The sequence below is a fragment of the Ambystoma mexicanum genome, chromosome 3q (genome assembly GCF_040938575.1).
Source record: "Ambystoma mexicanum isolate Mex_15411 chromosome 3q, UKY_AmexF1_1, whole genome shotgun sequence".
Lineage (NCBI taxonomy): Eukaryota > Metazoa > Chordata > Amphibia > Caudata > Ambystomatidae > Ambystoma > Ambystoma mexicanum.
Genome location: NC_090926.1, coordinates 813,344,420 through 813,365,843, shown reverse-complemented (window position 1 = coordinate 813,365,843; position 21,424 = coordinate 813,344,420). Strand labels below are relative to the sequence as shown.

The window sequence follows — 21,424 nt, the reverse complement described above, 5'->3', positions numbered from 1 at the left end:
CTGTGAGCCCGGATCGGTGCTGCCTGCATGTACGCACTTGTGTGTGACCGGCTGACTGAGCCTGGCTCCGCCTGAGTGAATGGGGAGTAATTGTACAACAGGGGACCTCACACTCACAACCATGTCCGAAGCTGAAACAAGAAACCTGAAGCTGAAGTCTTAAGCTTGCATTCTGGAGTCCAGCTGGAGGAAGATGGCTGCTGCTCTTCAGGAAATCCCAAGGCTGCTTTGCTGATCCAAGGACTGAACCAGAGAGGACCTGGATATGCAACCTCTTCCCATAGCTATGAGGGGACATCATGTAATTGCTGCTCTTCACCCGAAGTGTTCTGGTAGCCAGTTCTGTGTGCCTGCCGTCCGGAGAAGTGATCTTCGTGGATCCATAAGAGGAGTGTCTAGACATCTTCCAAGCCAAGAAGTCCATCTGCGTTGCCCAGGGTCCGGGGGAGTGTTTGCGCCGCTGGAAGCAAACTTGCTGTGTATCGCCCAGAAGAGGGGGTACCGTGGCATAGTGTGCTGCCTGACACCCAGAGCTGCCAACGTTCCAACATACCAAAGAAATCTTCAAGGGGCACTTCTGCCACAACATCTATCCACTTTTCCACACCGGATAAGATCCAGGGTCACTGCCTGCAGAGGAGTGCCAGCCGGTGGGTTTCCCGCCACCAATCCATGAAGAAAGGGCTCAGAGGGTCCAGACTTGGTAAGGGTATGCGGTCCAGTTCATCCAGGGGTCCCCAAATCCATCTTGAATCCTGCTCTCCTGCGACTTCCCAGCTATTTTGGAGTAGTGGGATCTGTAGAACAAGAAACAGACTAATGAACATATTTGGACTGGGCTGTAATATATAACAAAGTACACCTGAACGTTTCTTTACAGGTTTCCTAGGTGGGGGGATCCTCGCACAGTATTGTATTTTTACACTAAAGAAAGCATTCTGCATATGTTCTAATTATTACCTGCCTTTCTACAGTAATATTTTTGCTTTTTAATAACTGTCGCTGGTTGGTGCATTACAATTGAATTTAAAGATAACGGTGGTACCACAGAGAACTGAATATATGAAGTTAAATTACCCGATTAGATTTCTAGTACAAAGTGAGTCTTATTTGTATATATCCACCTAATTTTTTATGTCATTGAGTAAAACAACCAGGGTAGAACCTGACATTGTGTATGGATATTACTTTGTGGGAGCTTGGGGATTCGCTTCACCCAAGAACCAGTCGGCATCACCTCCCTTGAGTCACAGCCTTGGCTGCTCATCCATTCTACCCATGGAGAGCCTTGGCTGGGTGCTCTGTGCTTCTACCGCAAGTATATAGTGGCCAGAAGTACAGATACCACCTCCAGTCTTTACAGATGGTTAAGTAGGATTCCCCATATGAAAGCACATTTTCATATGCTTAGAACCTTGGTAGTATTTGATGAATATTACTCAAGAAATATCAACCAGATTAATTTTTCTGGCAGGTTTTGTGAGGTTACCAACATTTTCCCATGCATTTTCTCATAGGGCAAATGTTGCTCTCACCTATTGCCTGAGCAACTGGATGGTGTCTTGCCCCACGTCCTCTGTCAAAACTGTTTTGTTGACTCCTACGCAGAGGTCCCAGGGCTCAGGTTATCCTGTCACACCACTTTTGGGTGGGAAGCGTGGCAGTTAGCTTTGTGGATACACTGGGATATTGTATGGTTCTTTCCGCAGTGTTCGTTCACTACTGTGGAGCACAAACTACAACCCTGCCCATTCCTAGTCCGATGTGAGCTTGTGTGGGATCACCAGTACACTGTTTACAGACATAACCGGGCTCCAAAAATAACTAAAAACGTGTACATTTAAGCAGTTCTACGGTCCTGGATTCTCATTGAGCTTGGTGGCTCATTGCTGCACTGTTTTGTGTGTTTCCTTGTCTACAGAGTCCATGCAACTGCAAGCTGGCACCTGAAGTGACTTTTGGTTGGACCAGTTTGATTTGTTATCCCACTTTATCTGGTACTGGACCAGGAATAACCCATTAAGTGCTTTCGTGGAGCTATTAAGGCTCTCAGGTTTCCACGTGTTCTATTGTTTACCCTGAGCACACTGATCTCTAGTGGGTTAGCATTCCCCTTGTTTCCTATCTTCTATCACTTCTATCCTCAATGTCTTTGTGTGTACAGCAGGACCACCTCTCGCTTTGTCCTCCCTCAGTCCTCAAGTTGTTAAATTTGTGGACTCGCATCTCACGCCCCTTGTACCTTGTGGGCTTCCTCCTTATGTCTGTTATCGGGGTGGGACCTACTGCCATCAGTCCAAGTTTCCCTACTGATATCCTCCACTTCACCACAAAACCCTTATACGCAACCCCAGATCATCTTTGGTTCTTTGATATTCAACTACAGAGTGCAAAGAAATGACATTTAATAGCTCTTGGCTATTAAGTATTTGGAAAGGTCAGTCAGAGCGATTTCCATGAAGCACCAGGTGGATGCAATGGCCTGCGGCATACAGGTTTATGGCATACATTTGCCAATAGTGGACGTCTGACACTAAAGTGTACTTTCGCCCATCTAGCATAAATCCATCTAGAATTATTTTAATTTGGACATAATCCTGTACAGGATAAATGGAGTCAGCCAAACATTTGCTGGCCCACAGGGCTGTTTCTGAACCCTGGTTGTCCAATTAGCTATAGATTAAGCTGGGGTTCTGACCGTGAAAGCAGGGTTCGAAATTGAGGGTAGCTGGGAGCTATTTAACTCCTACTTTTAGCCTAAATGAGCCTGGCTAGCTTAACACCAACAGCTACCAGAAGCTACGTTTGGCTCCAACCAATGCCAAACAAACATACCTATGTGAATGTAACTCTATTCCTTAGGGACAATCTATACATAAACATTAGAACACATCTATATGACATTTAAAGCAAAAGGTGGCATACTTAATGGACACAACTATATGCTTCCATATTATGTGCAAGTTAGATTTCCTCCTCTTTCCCCAGTAATAGCTCCTGGTGACTGGTCAATGCTGGATATGAACTGATTTTAGCTCCTGTTTATCCAACCTTAATTTTGAGCCATGAGCATGTGAGTAAGACCTCAACAGCAGACAGAGTGTGAGGAAGAGAACGCGTATTAAGGATACCTGTACTCCCCCCAGAGGGAGAAGCACTGAGCTGGGAGTAAGTGGGCATGACCCAGAGAGCATTGGGAGCCAAAGAGGCAGAACCTGGTGGAGAACCATGCTCATTGTATGAACCAACAAGCACCAAACTAATCTGCTAGAAGCAGGGTGCAATGGGGCAGCCACAGTGTGAGCCTGCTGAGTTGATTGATGAGCAGAGTATAGAGTCGATGCAAGCTCATATTGTACAATCCCTAAAAGTGGGGAAGAAACTAACCTAACTTGCTCTGGGAGGAAAATAGCAACAGAACATCCAACTACAAGCGGGTGAGAATGTTTCTTCATAAACAGAAAAGTACTAACCCAGAGAAACGGGAAGAGCCACTGCCTGTGCCTTGACAGGCGTACCAAGCACAAGGGGCCAGTAAGGTAAATACCACCAGGTGCAATCTGCATACCAACTGTATACATGGTAAAAGCAAATTAATTGCTTTTTTGGGAGTTGTGATCCTACATGAGCTAAGTGAAGTGGTACATTGGCATAACAGTACTGCTTGATGGGAGCTGTAGTCCTGATACTGCCCAGAGTGTAATCCAAGCAAAGTGGTGTGTTGGCCAACCAAAAGCACCGCTTGATAGCAGGGGGAGGCTTGCTACTCCTAAACAATTAAGCCAAATGCAGTGGTGTGCTTAACAGTCAAGGGCACTGGCTGATGAGAGTAGTGATCTTGATAGTCCAAAGAGTAAGCCCAGGGACTACCTAAGTGCACTACTTAATTGAAGTTGTGGTTATGAGACTCACTAGTAAGTGTGAAAAATATCTAGTCTTAGAGAGGTGAGAACATAGAGTGCCAAGCACCGAGAAAAGAGACTGAAGAAAAAACCTGATAAGGAGTGGATGGAGCATTCCTAGCTAAAATCACTCCTGATGAGTAATGGAGTTCCGACAGTGTCCTGCGAGATCAAGTTTCACTGAAGAACCAAATGAGAATATTGTGGAGTGCATGGACCAGAGAACTCTATTGGCAAAGAAACATTGAGGTAGGGAGCCCAAAGGCCAAGAATTGCCTAAGAAAAAGGTTTATGAAAATCTGAAAAGAAATGTCAAGACACTCAGAACCAGAAGGGTCTGAAAAAACTCTTTACTTCAGATGAACAAGTTACTCTTACCTGGTAATTTTGTTTCGATGGGATGGTCTGACAACGTATTCCATATCTATGACAGTAATCGCCACAGCTGTGCTGCTTCGGAAAATCTTTCGGCGTCTGCGTCCTGCATCGATGACGTTCATACGCTGTCCTCGAGGGCCTCCGTTGAGCCGATGTCACCGGATTTTATAAGTAGGACGCACGACGCCCGTAGCCTCAGTTGTAGTTTTTTTTCCCCAGAACGTGTGGCACCAATCTTCTGCCAGTATGACCACAGAAAGCCTTGCGGAAACGTAAGCTGCAATCACATAAGAAATTCTGTAGTGGGATAGGCAGGGAGGGAGCGATATGGAATACGTCGTTGGAACATCCCATCGAAAGAACGTTACCAGGTAAGAGAGTAACTTGTTCGTCGAGGGGATTGGGTCCTCCGACGTATTCCATATCTATGACAGACTCCCAAAGCAGTACCAATGTATGGAGGAGAGAAAAAGAATTTAGAATATAGAAATTTAGAATGTCCAATCAAATTGCAGAGTAAAGGACCACCTTGCCAAAGGACAGATCCTGCCCATGGATAGAATCCAGGGAGTAGTGTCGTACAAAAGTATGGACCGAAGGCCAAGTGGCTGCTTCACAGATGTTACGAATAGGAACACCCCTCTGCAGGGCAGTAGAGGCAGCCATACCCCTAGTAGAATGGGCCCGTAAGCCTACCGGAGGGTCCTTACCTACCAAGCACTAACATTCAGAAATTGCCAAGATAATCCATCTAGACAAAGTCTGCTTAGTAACAGCTTGTCCCAAACGACTTCCACCGTAACCTATAAAGAGCCGATCATCCACTCTGACCCGGGACATGCATGAAATGTAGAAACTTAAAGCTCTCCTAGGATCTAACCTATGGAGCCTCTCCTCTTCCTTACCAGGATGCGGAGGAGGATAAAATGCCAGAAGAATGACTTTCTGGCTTAAATGAAATTCCGACACCACTTTCGGAAGAAAGGAAGGACGAACTCTAAGGACAACCCTGTCCTTATGAAACACAGTGAAGGGTGGCTTAACTGAAAGTGCCTGTAACTCACTCACTCTGCGAGCGGAAGTGACCGCAACTAAAAATACAGTTTTAAGGGTTCACAGTCTCAAAGGACAAGAATGTAAAGGCTCAAATGGAGCACCCATTAGGAACTTTGGAACAATGTTCAAATCCCAACCGGGCACCTGGAAAGGTAACGTGGGAACACATTAATTTCTCAGTTTTTGAAAGGGCTCACTAAAGGAATTTTGAAATAAGAACACTCCTCAGACAAGCGCTTAAATATGGACAGCACCGCCAGGTAACCTTTAATGGTACCCACTTGCAGGCCCTTGTGGGCTAAAGAGTCGCAGAACTTTCTCCAACGGCAACGGTACAGGGACTTTGTTGCTGGCCGTCTGGCCGAAAGCAACACCTCCATCACGTCTTCAGGGAGGACCCACAGGATGGAGAACCGGACCCCCCCCCCCTCCCGTGAGAGCAGATTGTCTTGGTAGGGAAGACGACGTGTTGGGAAGATGGACAAGTCGAGAAGGTCTGGGAAACACGTCCTCCTGGCCCATGACGGAGAAACGAGGATCATCCGGGAACCGACCTCTGTAATCTCCGCAGCACTTGCGGGATGACGGGGACTGGAGGAAACGCGTACAGCAGTGGGAAGGACCACTCCACCACAAACGTGTCTCCTAAGGCTCCTCTTGGAGGAAATTCCTGCGAGCAGAACCTTTCGCACTTCCGGTTGACACTGGAGGCGAAGAGATCCACTTGAGGGGTCCCCCAAAGGGCAAATATCTCCAGCAGAATCTCCTGAGCTAACTCCCACTCGTGAGAGATCGCGCTCTGCCTGCTCAGAGCGTCCACCGTCTCGTTTTCGTCTCCGGCCAGATGAACTGCCGAGATCGACATTCCCTGCTGGATGGCCCAGAACCAGAGCTGCATCGCCTCCCTGCACAGAGGAAGTGACCCTAGCCCCCCCCCTTTTTCTTGAGGTAGTGCATGGCCACTGTGTTATCCGTCAGAATCAGGACATTCTTTCCTCGCACAGTCGGCAGAAAAGCCTTCGGGGCAAGCACGACGGCCCTCAGCTCCAACAGATTGATATGGAGTCTGGACTCCAACGGAGACTAACGACCGCCGACTGTCAACTCGTTGGCATGAGCTCCCCATCCCGTGAGGGATGCGTCCATCATGATCGTCACCTCCGGCCAGGGTAGCCAAAACGGAGCCCCCCCTCATCAGATTGCCTTCTTCGGCCCACCACAGAAGGTCCTGCGCGACCAAGGGCGGCATCTGAACGGGGTCCGACATCCTGCCGGAGGACTGTGACCACTGCATCTTGAGAGCCCATTGCAGAGATCTCATCCGCAACCTGGCCTCTGGCACCAGAAGAATGCAGGATGCCATGAGGCTGAGCAACCTCAAGAACTCAAACGCTGGGAGACTTTGGGCATGTTGAAACTTGTGTACCCTCTGCTGAATGGGACGAGCCCTCACCTGGGCAGGGAAACACTGACCCGGGGATGTGTCAAGCACTGCTCCGATGTACTGGAGCCGCTGAGTTGGCGTCAAGTGGGACTTCTTTAAATTGAGGGAGAAGCCCAGCTTGTGAAGGGAGTGGCAGGTGATGGACAGATGAACCAGAACTTGCTCGGGAGAGTGCGCCCTGATCAACCAATCGTCCAGGTAGGGGTAGACGTGACTCCCCCCCTTTCCTGAGATATGCTGCCACCACCACGAGCTTGGTGAAAACCCTCGGGGAGGAGGTCAATCCGAACAGCAGGACCCGAAACTGAAAGTGCGAGTCACCAACCGCAAACCTCAAGTACTTCTTGTGCTTGGGATGGATCGGCACATGAAAGTAAGCATCCTTGAGGTCGAGAGACACCAACCAGTCCTGAAGTTGAAGGGCCTGGAGGACTTGAGAGAGAGTAACCATCTTGAACTTGTCCTTCCTGAGGAGCTTGTTCAAAACGCGTAAGTCCATGATGGGTCTCAATCCCCAGTCTTTTTTCTATATAAAAAAAAAAAAGGGGAATAACATCCCTTGTTCCTCTCCGGTACAGGCACCAGTTCTATGGCGCCTTTCTCCAGCAGGGATTTGATTTCCTGCGCAAGGAGCGGATCCAGACTCTTCAAAGAGAGATTCCCTGGTGGATTGTCGTGAGGCCTCTGCTGGAAAGGAAGACAGTAGCCGTGGGCTATGATCTCCAGAACCCACACATCTGAAGTAATGGCATGGCATGCCATTCTACAAGATGCTGCGCCAGCCTTCCCCCAACCGGCGAACCATGGGACATGGCCTCATGACTGAGCTGAAGTAGCTGTGGCATTGCCTGAGGGTAAAGAGGCAACTGCCCGAGCGGCCTTGGCACCTCGAGTACCTTGTTTTCCACCTCTGGTACTCCTACGTTGGCCCCTGTGACTTGCAGCTCTTCTCGATCTACTAAAGGATGAGTAATAGCGAAAATAACCTCCCCTCCATTGCTGTCTCCTAGGATGAAAAGGCAGAGGTTGGCGAACTGCAGCGCTCAATGACTTCGCTGCAGCTTTGGAGGTCTGTAACCTCTCAGGCTCTCGTCAGCCTTGCTGCCAAAAAGATGTTCACCATCAAAGGGCATGTTGAGGAGCCGGGCTTGAACATCAGGAGCAAACCCTGACTTCCGCAACCACGCAAACCTGCGTATTACGGTGCTCGCCGCCATGGACCGGCTGACACAATCTGCCATGTCCAGACCCGACTGAACGGACACGCACATGGCATCCATGCCATCCTGCACAATAGCAAGAAAACCATCCCGTTCCTCCCCTTCGGGAATATGATCAGCCGCCAACGAAATACAGTTCCACAGAGTGTGCGTGAAACGTGACAAGGCACACACGGAGTTGGCTGCCTGTAAAGCCATACCCCATGAAGAAAACACTTTCTTCGCCCAGCCATCAAAATGCTCGTCGTCCCTATCAGGAGGGATGGTAGGGTACGACGCCTGCTTTCCCGGGGCCGTAGCCACCTGCACCACCAAACTCTCCGGAGTGGGATGCGTGGTCGAGTAGCAGGGGTCGCTACTGGCTGTGCAGTATTTTCGCAGCAAAGACTTGCTCACTGCCGGGAGACTCTCCGGAGCAGTCCAAGCCGCTGCCACCCTTCGGGCATGTCAGTTGGTGGACCTTGGTCGAGGATATCCGTCAGGTCATCCTGCAGAAAATCCACTGGTGGCGCAGACCACCCCAAATATTCCGTTACCCTCGACATAAGGTGCCGGTATGAGGACTCGGCATGGGTGTCAGGCTCAGGCCTACAGACCACCTCCGGAGAGGTGTCCAGACCCCTGGCGTCATGCAACGACTGACGCAGGTCTTCAAACTGGCTATGACCAGATAAAATCTCATCTCTTACCGCATCAGGAACCAGCCCTTCCTCAGATCCTTCATCCACCTCAGAAATATAATCCAGAGGCTGGAATGAGGGCACAGAAAAAGGGACAAAGACATTTTTAGCCTTGGCCAGAGCCTTTCTAGGGGGTTCCACCGTGCCACGGGGTGCCTCCGACAAAACAGCCTCGACAGGCGTCGAGGGCGTTGATGGAATCGGCGTCGACATCGAGCGTGGCACCGACGGCTTCAACACAGTCCTCGAGGGCGGAGCCCCGAGCTTGTCCTTCGACAGCCTGAGCGCCGATGGCTTCCTCGGAGGCGGAGCCTCGAGAGAGTCCCTCGACGACCTTGGTGCCAAAAGCGTTGATGTCTTCATCGAAGACTTCACAGGCTCCGACGGTCTCGAGGGTGTAGAGGACTGGAACCTGGAACGGCATGTCTAAAGCGACCATCCTTGTCCGACCGGGACCTCGAAGGCACCTGGTGATCGGTACGAATACTCGAGCCCGAAGGCGTGCAAGTGGCGTCTCTAGCACTGTCATGGCCGGCGTCTTTCGACGGCACGGACGGACCGGAGCCCTGCGACTGAAAAATCGCAATCATCTCCTGCCGAAATGAATCCCATTCGGCAGGAGTGGAATGCTTGTTGGGACAAGCAACCCGCCGATGGGCGGAGTCATCGGATGAGGATGGGGAAGGTAACCGGCGACGGCGCTTCCGCAAGTGCCTCGAATTGGCAGAGGAATCGCGGGACACACTCCGGGACCAAGACCCCCCCCCGGACTTATGCCAACGATGCAGAGAGTCGCCCCTCGAATCGTCAGTCGAAAGCCCGGTGGATTTTAACTTCCGGGGCTTGGACACCTTACCTACAGAAAGCTTCTTCTTAGGCTCCCACAAGGCCATCGACGTAAGCGACTGGCAGTCTACACAATCATCCGTGTCGTGGTCCTCACCAGAGGCAGACGTTGTGCGAGTCCGTCAACGAAATCTTGGACCTGCAGTCCCGACACTGCTTAAAACCCGGCCGCGGGGTAGAAGAAGACAAAGACGAAGACGTCATGGATCTTCACAAACTAACAGGTTCGAGGAACCGAAAGAACAGAAACCAGAAGAAGCGAGGCACGCCGAGATCTCCAGATCTCCGAAGCTAACACGTTCGCAGAAAAAACAGAACCGAGGGTACGGGCGTTGTGCGTCCTACTTATAACATCCGGTGACGTTGGCTCGACGGAGGCCCTCGAGGACAGCGTATCGACGTCAGCAACGCAGGAGCCGAAAGATTTTCCAAAGCAGCACAGCTGTGGTGATTACTGTCATAGATATGTAATACGTCGGAGGACCCAATCCCCTCGAAATACAGTTTGCAGCATTATTTGAAAATGGCCACTAATGGTCACGTGTGAGGCGTTTCATTAACAAGTTATGGAACACTTTAAATAGGATCACTAGATAAATTATTTTTCTCCATCTTTTGACCTTGCAAATAACAGTTAAACAAATCTGGCCACATCTGAATAGTCATACTACATTTTTTGAAGAGTCATGATTGGATTTGTGAGCTACATATTTTGGCGAGCTACGAGAAAAGAACAAGTTACTTACCAACTGTAACATTCTTTCGATTGGATGTTCCTCCCACGTATTCCTCATCTTATGATATTCGTATCCCAGCTCTGCTGCTTCGGAAAAAATGTTGACCAGAGGGCACTGTGTTGAAGGCCGCGGAGTCGAAGTCCCTCAAGAGCCGCTGTTGAACGTCGATGTCATCCGCTGTATAAAGGGCTCGAGCAGCATCAGTTACCTCAGTTCTGTTTTTACGGTGTTCATGGTCGCATCAGCTGATCAGGTTTAAAGACCTAAGGCTCTTAAGGAAGTCAAAGTGCAACTGGCGTAAACTGTACAGAGGGGTAGGATGGGAAGGTCGATGAGGAATACGTGGGAGGAGCATCGAATCGAAAGAACGTTACAGTTGCTAAGTAACTTGTTCTTCGAATGGATTGTGTCCTCCCGCGTATTCCTCATCTTATGATAGACTCCCATAGCAGTGGTAATTTTGTAAGTGGGAGTACTAGAAATTTTAATTATGGACTGAATGAAGGACAGCTTTTGCAAATAGTCCTCCTTGATATGAAGTAGAGTCCAAGCAGTAATGCTTTACAAAGGTGTGCATTGACAACCAGGTGGTGGCCGCAGCAAAAATATCCTGCACCGGGACACCCCTCTGAAGAACCGTGGAAGTTGCCATGCCTCTGGTTGAATGAGCCCTTAATCCATGTGGAGGCTCTTTCCCAGCTAATTTATAGCATTCAGAGATTGCTAGAATTATCCATCTGGATAGAGTTTGTTTAGCCACTGCAAGGCCCAATTTGTGCCCAGTATACCCAACAAATAGTTGGTCACATTGTCGAAGATTTGCCAATCTGGAAATGTAGAAACAGAGCCCTTTTTTGGTCCACTCTATGCAACCTTTCCTCTTCCTTACTAGCGTGAGGCGGAGGTTAAAAAGGAAGGTAAGATTTTGACAGATGAAAATCGGAAACTATTTTAGGAAAGAAAGATGGTTTGACTTTTACAATAACCTTGTCCCTATGGAAATTCACTAGGCCACGTAACCTAAAGCATATCAATAAACTGAAAGACCTGGCCTACATCCTGGCCAAACAGAGAATTGCTATGAGCTGGAAAGCAGCCCAAGACCTAGATTAGAGATGTGGTGGAATGACCTCTTGAAATGGGCAGAAGCGGAGACGGTGGCATGGTACAAAGCAGTTAGCAGGGGAGGGGAAGAGGAAGTGGGCCCCCTGATAGCATGGAGACAAATGGTGGCTAAGATGTCGGACCTCTCCCAGGCTGGACCTAGTGAAGGCGATACGTCCGGCAACAGTGAGGGAGACAAACCCTAAGAAACAAACCTGGCGGCATTGAAGTGGGCACTCGAGTTAACGGGGAGCGAGGGGGGAGAGGACTGTAAAGTGTAACATGTTGAAGTAATATCAAGAAGCAAGTATATGGAAATGTCCTACATGTTGGTTAAGTTAGGTGTGTTTAAAAAATAAAAATTGTTTTAAAAAAAAAAAAAAACATTGTGCCTATGGAAAATGGTGTGAGGAGGCTTACAAGACAGTGCTTGCAACTCACTTACCCTGCGGGCTGATGTTATAGCCACCAACAGAATTGTTTTTAAGAGTGAGAAGTCTTAATGGCCAAAAATGTAAAGGTTCGTAAGGGGCACACATGAGAAATTTTAAGACTAGGATTAAATCCCAAATGGGCATCTGAAAAGGTGTTGGGAGGGTATACATTTGTCAGCCCTTTCAAGACTTGAATGACTAAAGGCATTTTAAAATAGGACGCCTCTTCCGAGGAGCGCTTAAAAATAGATAGCGCTGCTAAATATCCTTTTAGAGTAGCAACTTGGAGCCCCAAATTGGCTAAATGTAAGAGAAAAGAAAGTACTGTTGGAGTATTACAAAACAATGGATCCACATTCTTAACCCTGCACCAGTTACTGTACTTGTTCCAACGACACTGACACAGGGATTTTATTGCTGGCCTTCTGGATTAAAGCAAAATCTCCATTACATCATCCGGGAGGTATATTTTATCCTCTCAGAAACCATGCATGAAGGCTGAGTGTTTTGACCTCTGGATGGAGAACCTGACCTTCCTCCTGCGAGAGAAGATCCTCTCTTTGTGGAAGACGTATTGGAGGGCAGATGGACATGTCCATAAGGTCCGGGTACCACATCCTCCTGTCCCAATCCGGGGCAATTAGGATCATGGTTTTCCTGAACTTTCTCAACCTCCTGATTACTTGAGGAATCACAGGGACAGGAGGAAACGCGTAAAGGAGTGGAAAAACCCAGTCTACTACAAACACGTCCCCTAGAGCTACTCTTGGGGGAAATTCCCTTCAGCAGTACAGTTCGCGCTTCCGGTTGGCACCGGTCTGGAACAAATACACTTGAGGGGTTCCCCAAAGGGCGAAGATCTCTTGAAGGACTTCCTGAGCTAGTTCCCATTCGTGGGAGACTGTGCTCTGCCTGCTCAGAGCGTCCGCCGCCATGTTCATCTGTCCGGCTAGGTGAACTGCCGATAGAGAGATTCCTTCTTGCATTGCCCAGAACCAGAGCTGCATTGCCTCTCTGCACAGTGGAAGTGAGCCTACGCCTCCTCTTTTGTTGAGGTAGTACATGGCAACTGTGTTGTCCGTCATTATCAGGACATTCTTTCCCTGTACAGAGGGCAGAAAAGCCTTCAGCGCTAGTCTGATTGCCCTCAGCTCCAAAAGGTTGATGTGTAGTTATGACTCTGATGGAGACCAACGACCACCGATTGTCAGATCGTTAGTGTGGGCTCCCCACCCTGTGAGTGAGGCGTCCGTCACTACCATTATCTCCGGCCATGGTTGCCAAAAAGGTTCCCCCTTGAGGATATACTCCTTGCAAGCCCACCATAGGAGATCTTGAGTCACTTTGGTCGCGAATTGCAGAAGATCCGACATCTTCCCCGAAAACTGGGACCATTGAGTCTTGAGGGCCCATTGAAGGGATCTCATCCTCAATCTGGCCTCTGGCACCAGAAAAATGCAAGATGAAATTAGGCCTAGCAACCTTATAAAGTCGAATGCCGGTAGATGTTGGGCATTTTGAAACTTTATTACCGTCTGCAGAATGTGGTGAGCTCTCTCCTCGGGAGGCGAGGCTTTCCCTGAGGAAGTGTCCAGGATTGCGCCAATGAATTGGAGTTTTTGGCTTGGAATCATTTGTGACTTCTTGTAATTGAGGGAGAAGCCCAGACTGTATAAGAAGTGGCAGGTCAAGGCCAGATGTTCCTGGGCTCGTTCGTGTGAACTCGCCCAGATTAGCCAATCGTCCTGATAAAGGTAGACGTGAATCCCCCTTCTTCTGATACTCGCTGCCACCACTGCCATCAGTTTGGTGAAAACCCACGGGGCGGAGGTCAGCCCAAATGGTAGAACCCGAAACTGATAATGAGAACCACCAATTGCAAACCTCAGGTACTTTCTGCGCTTGAGATGAATTGCCACATGAAAGTAATCATCCTCAAGGTCCAATAAAACCAGTCAGTCATGAAGCTGAAGAGCCTGAAGGATCTGAGAAAGGGTCACCATCTTCAACTTTTCCTTCCTGAGGAACTTGTTCAAGCTTCTCAAGTCCAAGATGGGTCTCAATCCTCCGTCCTTCTTGGGGATGAGAAAATGGGGGAGTACCAAGCCTTGTTCCTCTACGCTACAGGTACATGTTCTATAGCACCTTTCTCTAGCAGGGTAAAAATCTCTTGCACAAGGAGCAGGTCTGGAATTTTTAGAGTTGGCTTCCGGTGGATGATCTTGAGGTCTTTGATGAAAAGGAAGGCAGTAACCATGGGGCACTATCTCTAGTGCCCAGGCACCTGACGTAATGAACCACCATTCGTCCAGATACCCAGTGATTCTGCCGCCCACCAGTGTTTTGTGGGTGAAGACCTCAAAGTGGCTTTGCAGCGGCTGCAGCAGTGGCTGAGGAGGTAGTAGCCGCTGTTGTGGCTGATATAACACTTATCCCTTTACCACAACAAAAGGGTTTTCTCTGTTGGCCTCTTTGACTGGCCTGCCCCCTCCCTTTTCCAAAAGAGGAATAGATGCGAAAATGGCAACTCTTCCAGGAAGATGAGTCTGCGTAAGAGTGTTGTTGAGGTTGCCTTATAGCGGCACTAAGAGATTTTGCTGCCGCTTTTGAGGTCTGCAGCTTCTCCAAGCTTTTGTCCGCCTTGCTGCCAAACAACCTCAAGCCGTCAAAGGGCATATTAAATAATCTAGATTGCACATCAGGTGCAAAGCCAGATTTCCTTAGCCATGCAAATCTGCGCAGGACCATGCTAGATGCCATGAACCTGCTTACAATATCCGCAGTATCCAGTCCTGACTGAAGGCATTCCTCCATAGCCTCTTTACCATCTTTTACTATAGCCAGGAAACCATCCTGTTCCTCACCTTCCGGGATGCGTTCAGCCGCTGATGACATGCAGTCCAACAGGGTATATGTAAATCTTGCTAATGTGCAAGTGACATTAGTCGATTTAAGGGCCATGCTGCCCAAATAAAAAACTTTCCGGGCCCAAGGTTCAACTTTTTTTATCATCCCTGTCTGGTGGTATTGATGGCTAAGATGATTGCCTAGTGGAGGTTGCAGCTTGAACCACTAGACTTTCAGGGAGGGATGTTTAGATAAATACTCTGGATCTGATAAAGATGGCCTATATTTTGGTACAAGTTTCTTATTCACTGCTGAAATCGAATCAGGAGTATTCCAATTTACTATCACCCTATTTTGCAGTGCGTTATGAAATGGTAGAACAGGATCTTTTAAAGGACATTCACTCAGGATGTCAGTCATGTCATCCTGGTCGAAATCTGGGGAAGCTGCCTTCCAACCCATAAAAATCAATGACCCTTCCCATAAAAGTTCCTATAACTAGGATCAGCATGATCTGTAGAGTCTGGTCTTTCAAAATCCACTTCAGGTGAAGTGTCTAAGCCACTGACATTTTGGAGGCAGTCAAAGATCTGTTAATTTAGAATTTGGGTCCACTAGTTCTTCAGTCACCTCTCTGGTTCCAAACCTAACTCCTGCTGAAATGACAACCTCTTCAGAGGAGTGTTCTTCATATATGGATCACATGGACCTGAAAAATGCCTGTCTGGTTTGAGGGTGAAAGGTCTTTTCAGGTAAAGAAGGTGGAATTGACCTAGGTATGGACAAAGGCGTCGACTTGGGTCTTGGAATCAAAGAAGGCCTTGATAAAGGCGTCGAAGGCGAAGATAGAGAAGACGCTGGCTTTGACGGTGTCGAAGGAGGCTTCAATGCTGTCGAAGTAGGCTTCGATACAGCCAAAGGTGTCGACGTCAATTTCGTCAGCGGTTTCGATGCTATGGTAGTCGACTGTGTCGAGTCAAGTTTAGGCTTCGACTTCGATGTTAATTCCGCTAGCACCGATTTATGCACCAGAGGCTTTGACGAGGCATCTGGGATCTTTCCCTTGAAGACACTCTCGACTCCTTTTCAGTTCTCGCGTGTTTAGATTTTGATTTTCCTCTGTCACTTTTAGAGTGGGTAGAGGCATGATCACCACACGGCAACTTTGACGGGGTCTGGGCCGTTTTCTCGAATATTTTAAGCATCGAAGCCCTGAAGGCCACACATTTTTTTGCCGAATCGTGCTTCGATGTATAAGTTACTCTGCTCTCAGAGGAGGACGAGGAGGAAGAAGACATGTGACATTGCTTTGACTTTTTTGTCAAAGACAAAGAAGATTTCTCCGAGCGACTCTTCGATCTCAACCTCCTCGACTCATGATGAGATTTTCGACTGTATTCATCCGAATCCTTTTGTCTTTTAGAAGATTTATACGTTTCCTCCCCCACCGCCAGCTTACCTCTACGTTCCCTAAGAGCCTTATTGGACATGGCCTGACAGGAACCGCACTCGTCAACCAGATGGTCTGGGCTGAGGCACCAGAGGCAATTCCGTTGGGGGTCGGTTATCGACATTTTCCTACCAAACTTCTGACATTTTTTTAACCCTGTCTTGGGTGTGGCAGGAGTAGATGAGGAAATCGCCGAGGAAAAATCCGATGTGCCGTTCGTAACACAAAGCAGTTGCGTCGGAAAAACGGAACTGAGGTAACGGGCGCTGCTCAAGCCCTGTATACAGCGGATGACGTTGACGCTGCCTTGAACACAGTGCCCTATGGTGAAAATTCTTTCCGAAGCAGCAGAGCTGGGATACGAATATCATAAAATGAGGAATAAGTGGGAGGACACAATCCATTTGAATGTCATTTACAAAAATAGATATAGTTGAGGATTATCTTAAGAAATGAACGCCCTACAATGATTTATATGAATAATTTGAATCTTTAAATTTGCGGGTTGGTGGACTGGGTAGTGGTGTTGAGTGTTTAACTGACAGTTATGTTATGGTTGGGGGTGGGTGTGTGTTCTGTGCGTTGTCATGCGGGGCAGGGGGATCTTGATTCGAATATGATTTGTTCAGCAGATATACTTGTTCTTACTGTATCAAAAAAGTGAACGTGTTTATTTTTCAATATGCTTTTTTTTCTCTACACTCAATCTACACATACATGACATTCAAAATCTATGTAAGCACAGATAACACATGGGAGAATCACTAACAACACTCCAGCTACAGATACTTATGCTTGAAATTAACATAGGCATACATCTCAAGCGGAGAGTAGCCAAAGCACAAGTAACACACATGCAAAACCCACAGAAATTACGCTTGGAACAGTGAAACACTGCTTTAAGATGACAAGGAATTCAGTAGGAAAAGACGTTTGCCAACTGAAAAGTGTAAAACTACAAACATCAAAAATGCCGACTTTAGGGTACAATGACGGAGTCTAAATTATAATTTTCCTGAACACAAAGAACATCACCAGGCTCGGACTGGCCTATAGGGCAATAGGCCCATGGCTGGACCAAAAACACAAAATGTTGGTGTGGGCCAGTTTTTTGGGTGAAAGTGGGCCACTTTTCGGGCCAATTGGGGCCAGTTTGTGTTAATTCCCTCTGTGGTTAGCAGTTTTGACCAGTGTTGCAGAATAAATATTCTTTAAAATACACAATTTGCATCACATAATCAAAAAAACTCCCCCTTGGGTACTATTCAAACATGTCACAAAAGGAATGAGTAGCAATTTGCAACTGTGGGCCACTTTTTTATTGCCGCCCAAGACAATTCTATGGCCCAGTCCGACCCCGACCATCACACGACAAATTAAACCTCAACTTACAATATCAATTCTTCACAACAATCACTTTAAATATTAGGTAGCTTACTTCAATGCTTTTAGGTCGTCAGGTTCAATTTGTACTTTAATGAATGTTGTGTTAAGGAAATATTCCATTCGGACTGAATGATTGTGCCTTAACATTGGCATTCATAATATATGCTGACGTCAACTTTTTCTAGTTAGTAACCTACACTCATTTAAATGCATTTGTTCACCCCAAGTGTTATATATCACAGTAACTAATACCCATGGGTATTACCTTCCAATGCATTGCATTACTACAAAGTTTTTTAAAACATGCTCTTCTTCCAATAAGCAAAATAAACATTGTAGTTACTGCAAGAGAAGAATTTGTTTATTTCAAGATACATGAAAATAATACTTACCTAAACTTTTGTGCCGATGTTTCTAGCTGATCACCTGCTTGCAGCTGATGATGCTTCAACCGTTCTAAGTGTTCCATATAATTATGGATCATCTATTAAAAAAAAGAAAAGGTAAGATGAATAAAAAAAGGAGAATTTACTTTTCCGCAAACCTCCTGAGAGGGTTCCTCCTCCTTATTCAGCCAAGTGCTTAATATTAACTGTCAGACAAACCAGACCACAGAAATCCTACAAAAACAGTAAAACAAAAAAAAACACAATGTTCCAATGTTCCTAGAAATTCCCTAAACAAACACGATAAAGGCATTCAAAGGCCCTCAGAACAAAAAGTGTTAGTTTCAGGTCGATTAATACAACAGTTTTCAGACTCCTCTGCAACTGGGAGGCAATCTTCGTTCCATTTTCACAGCAAGCAAGCCCTACTCCACTACGAAAATAATTAATAGAGCTGGAAAATGCAAACTTAATAGAGGAGTAAAGTATAAGGTACACATTTATTTTTGTAGCATTATTCGTCACCAAATACATAAATTGCTGAAAACTAGCATATAATATATTCAATGATGGGAAGAGGGATTTTGTGAAGGCCGAATAATCTGTAATATATGCACAAAGAAGTCAGCCTTCACTTAAGTGTTAGCCAGATACATATCAAGTCCTGAAGGTCTACAAAATGTGGATTAATCTCCAAGTTGCGGCATACAAATGTCTGCAAAAGGAGCACTTCTGAGCAAACTAACAGTTGCTACTTTACCTAGGTTTGAATTATACAATAATCCACAAGGCTTTGGGCTTCACTGGATGGCAACTTCCCACAGGCTAATTTAATACAGGCTGCGCCGCTATTAGCATCGGTATGGGTCGCTTTGAGAGTATTGCAGCTATTCACACTAGCGAGCAACAGTTTAATGGCGCTCGGGTAGGTTCATTTATGAAAGATGCTTTCAAGGGACACATTTTCATAAATGAAGATAAATGCAATCCGAAATAGGCACAAAGACAAAAGGACAAAGATGAAAAGAAATCAAACCTTTTATATTCCTGTGGCTCCGAAGGTGCAGTGGAGGTCCAGGAGTCCCCAGGGTAGCCACCCTAAGAATGATTAAGGAACAAGTTACTTACCTCTAACCTTTGTTCTCCAGCATGGGTCTGGCATGGATTCACATGCTCATGAATATTCCCCGTCAGGCCGGGAATCCTCGGTAAAGAAAAAATCACTATCAGTTTCGTTTCTGATCTGTCTTTCTCAGTAGTAACCAATCACTGGTCTCTGGGTCAAACTGCCCCCAGCCAATGACTGCCCTCTCCCTATGCCCCGCCTCTATGCCCTCTCCCTATGCTCCCGGTCATTCACCGGGAGCCAATGGAGAGATTTCAGAGCTGGAGAGATACGATCCCAGGGCTAGAGGCCAAGGACAAGTCTTGCCGTCCTATTCTGGATTAGTTGCAGAGGGCGGAGAGAAGAGGCAGGTAGATTTAGAAAGAGGCTGTTACAATAATCCAACCTAGAGAGAACAAGACAGTGAGCTTCTGGGGGAAAGAGAGGAAATGTAGAGTACCTCTAGAGTACCTCTGAGGAGGTGCAGTAGGAAGTTTGACTTTTTAGAGACCTCAGTGATGTTTGTTTGTTATTTGATAATGCGCACAAAACCCTCAGGTAGCCGGGCGCAACAGTTATTCAAGTTATTCGAAGCTTGGTTACATTCTAGGATAGGTACAGGTCATGGCATCATACAGTAGGTACATCCAGTGCAGTAGCAGTTCGCTAGAGGCTGAGAGTCTGCGGTTGTGAGTGCTAGTGGAAGGAGTGGGTGCTCAGTTGTGGGGAGTCCAGGTGGGGGTGGAATTCAGATGTCTGTGGATCGGATCCAGTTCAGAGAGTTGCGTCTGAAGCTGGTGTAGGGTTGTTCTACTCTAAGGCAGGCTGGGAGTGCGTTCCAGTGGGATGCAGCTTTGACTGGGAAGCTGCCTCCGCCGGCTTTGGCGAGTCTGAATCTGGGAATTTCGAGACATGAGTGGCCAGAGGATCGAGTATTCTGAGTGGACTGTTCCTTGGTTAATCTGGCAGCAAAGTAGGGTGGAGTGGCATTATTGAGACATTTGAATGTGAGGGACATTGTTTTCAGTAGTATCCTGTCACAAATGTTCAGCCATTTCTAGTTCTTTAAGCTGGGGTGTGAACCAGGAGTTCAGGTGTGATTTTTGTTTACTTTTACGTGTTTTGACAGGTGCAATCGTGTCGAGTGCTTTTGTCATGGTGGTGTTGAAGATTTCTACAAGTTCACTCAGGTCGGAATTGTTGGACACGGCGGACAAGGTAGGTAGGATGAGTAGGAGTAGTTTCTCAGTCGTGATGTCTTTTTTGCTTCTCGTGGGTAGAGGTGGGACCATGTCATTCGTTTTCTGTTTCATGGGCTCGATTTCAGATAAGAAACCAATAAGGTAGTGGTCAGACCAGTGTTGTGGGGTTATTTTATTGATGGTTATGGAGCAGTTCAGCTAGGATGCGTCCTTTCGTGTGCGTGGGATTGAGTACATTTTGGGTTAGCTCGTGTTCGGACAGGATTGTAGCAATAGCATTGGCATTGAAGCCCAGGTTGAAATCTCCTAGAATCAGTATTTGTGAGGTATCCTTGGTGTCATTAGAGAGAAGACTGGATATGTTTTCCTCGAAGGTCCCAAGAGGGCCTGGTGGTCGGTATATCAGAAGGATAGTCAGTGTGCTATTATTGGAGGTAGTAAGTTTCCCTACAAGCAGTTCGCAGGATTTGATTAATGGGGAGTGGTTAGTCTTAGAGGCAGACTAGTTTTGGCTATGATGGCAAGGCCACCACCTTTGGTGTTTGGTCCATCAACCCTGAGAATGTGATAGGATAGTAGAGGTCTTGGGAGTCGCTAGAGAGAATGTCTGCGATTTCGGTAGTATGCGCCATAATCGACCTAGCGTTGATGAGGGCTCCTGAGATGGAGGTAATTTTGTTTAGATCCCGGGTTGGGGGGGGTGTAGGTTTGGCGCGGTTGTTTTTAGTGTGGTGTTGCTGAAAGTGGGCAAAGGTGTTGGACTGGTGTTTGGGCAATGTTTTGGGAGTAGGTGTATTGGCTGGGGCAGAGATATGTGCAGTGGTGGCGTGATTGGTGTCCCTATGGGCTGGAGCTGGTGAGCAACTACTGTTGGCTTTAGGGTGATAGATTCGGGGCAGTCTTGCTCAAGAGTCTTAGGTTCCTCTCCTGAAGGGTGCAGGGTAGGAGATTGAAGAGATCCATTATTGTGAGGGCGCAGAGGGATGTCAATCCAAAGCTGGAGAATTGGCACTTTGTGGTGTGCATAGTCGTTGACAGTAGTGGATTGCGGGTCACTTTGGACGTCCGGTTAGGAGATGAGCAGATAATATTCACTAGGGATCGTTGTAGTATGGTGGATCCTGGGAAGTTTAGAATATGTGTTTTAGACAGAGGGGTAATGGCAATTGGATCATTGTGAGTTAGTGTGGACACTGATGGGTAGGCAGTTGGCAAATACATGCGAAATGCAATGGGCTAGAGGTAGC

At 47.2% G+C, this 21,424-nt stretch overlaps 1 protein-coding gene across 1 annotated transcript in view; it reads right to left on the bottom strand.

Annotated features, from left to right (window-relative positions):
• SPAG9 (sperm associated antigen 9) overlaps positions 1 to 21,424 on the bottom strand; it is a 2,727,931-nt gene that overhangs the window by 2,429,007 nt on the left and 277,500 nt on the right. Inside the window, exon 4 of the mRNA XM_069654919.1 lies at positions 17,877 to 17,968. Within this exon, the coding sequence (XP_069511020.1) occupies positions 17,877 to 17,968 (92 nt within the window). The remainder of the gene's footprint in view (positions 1 to 17,876; positions 17,969 to 21,424) is intronic.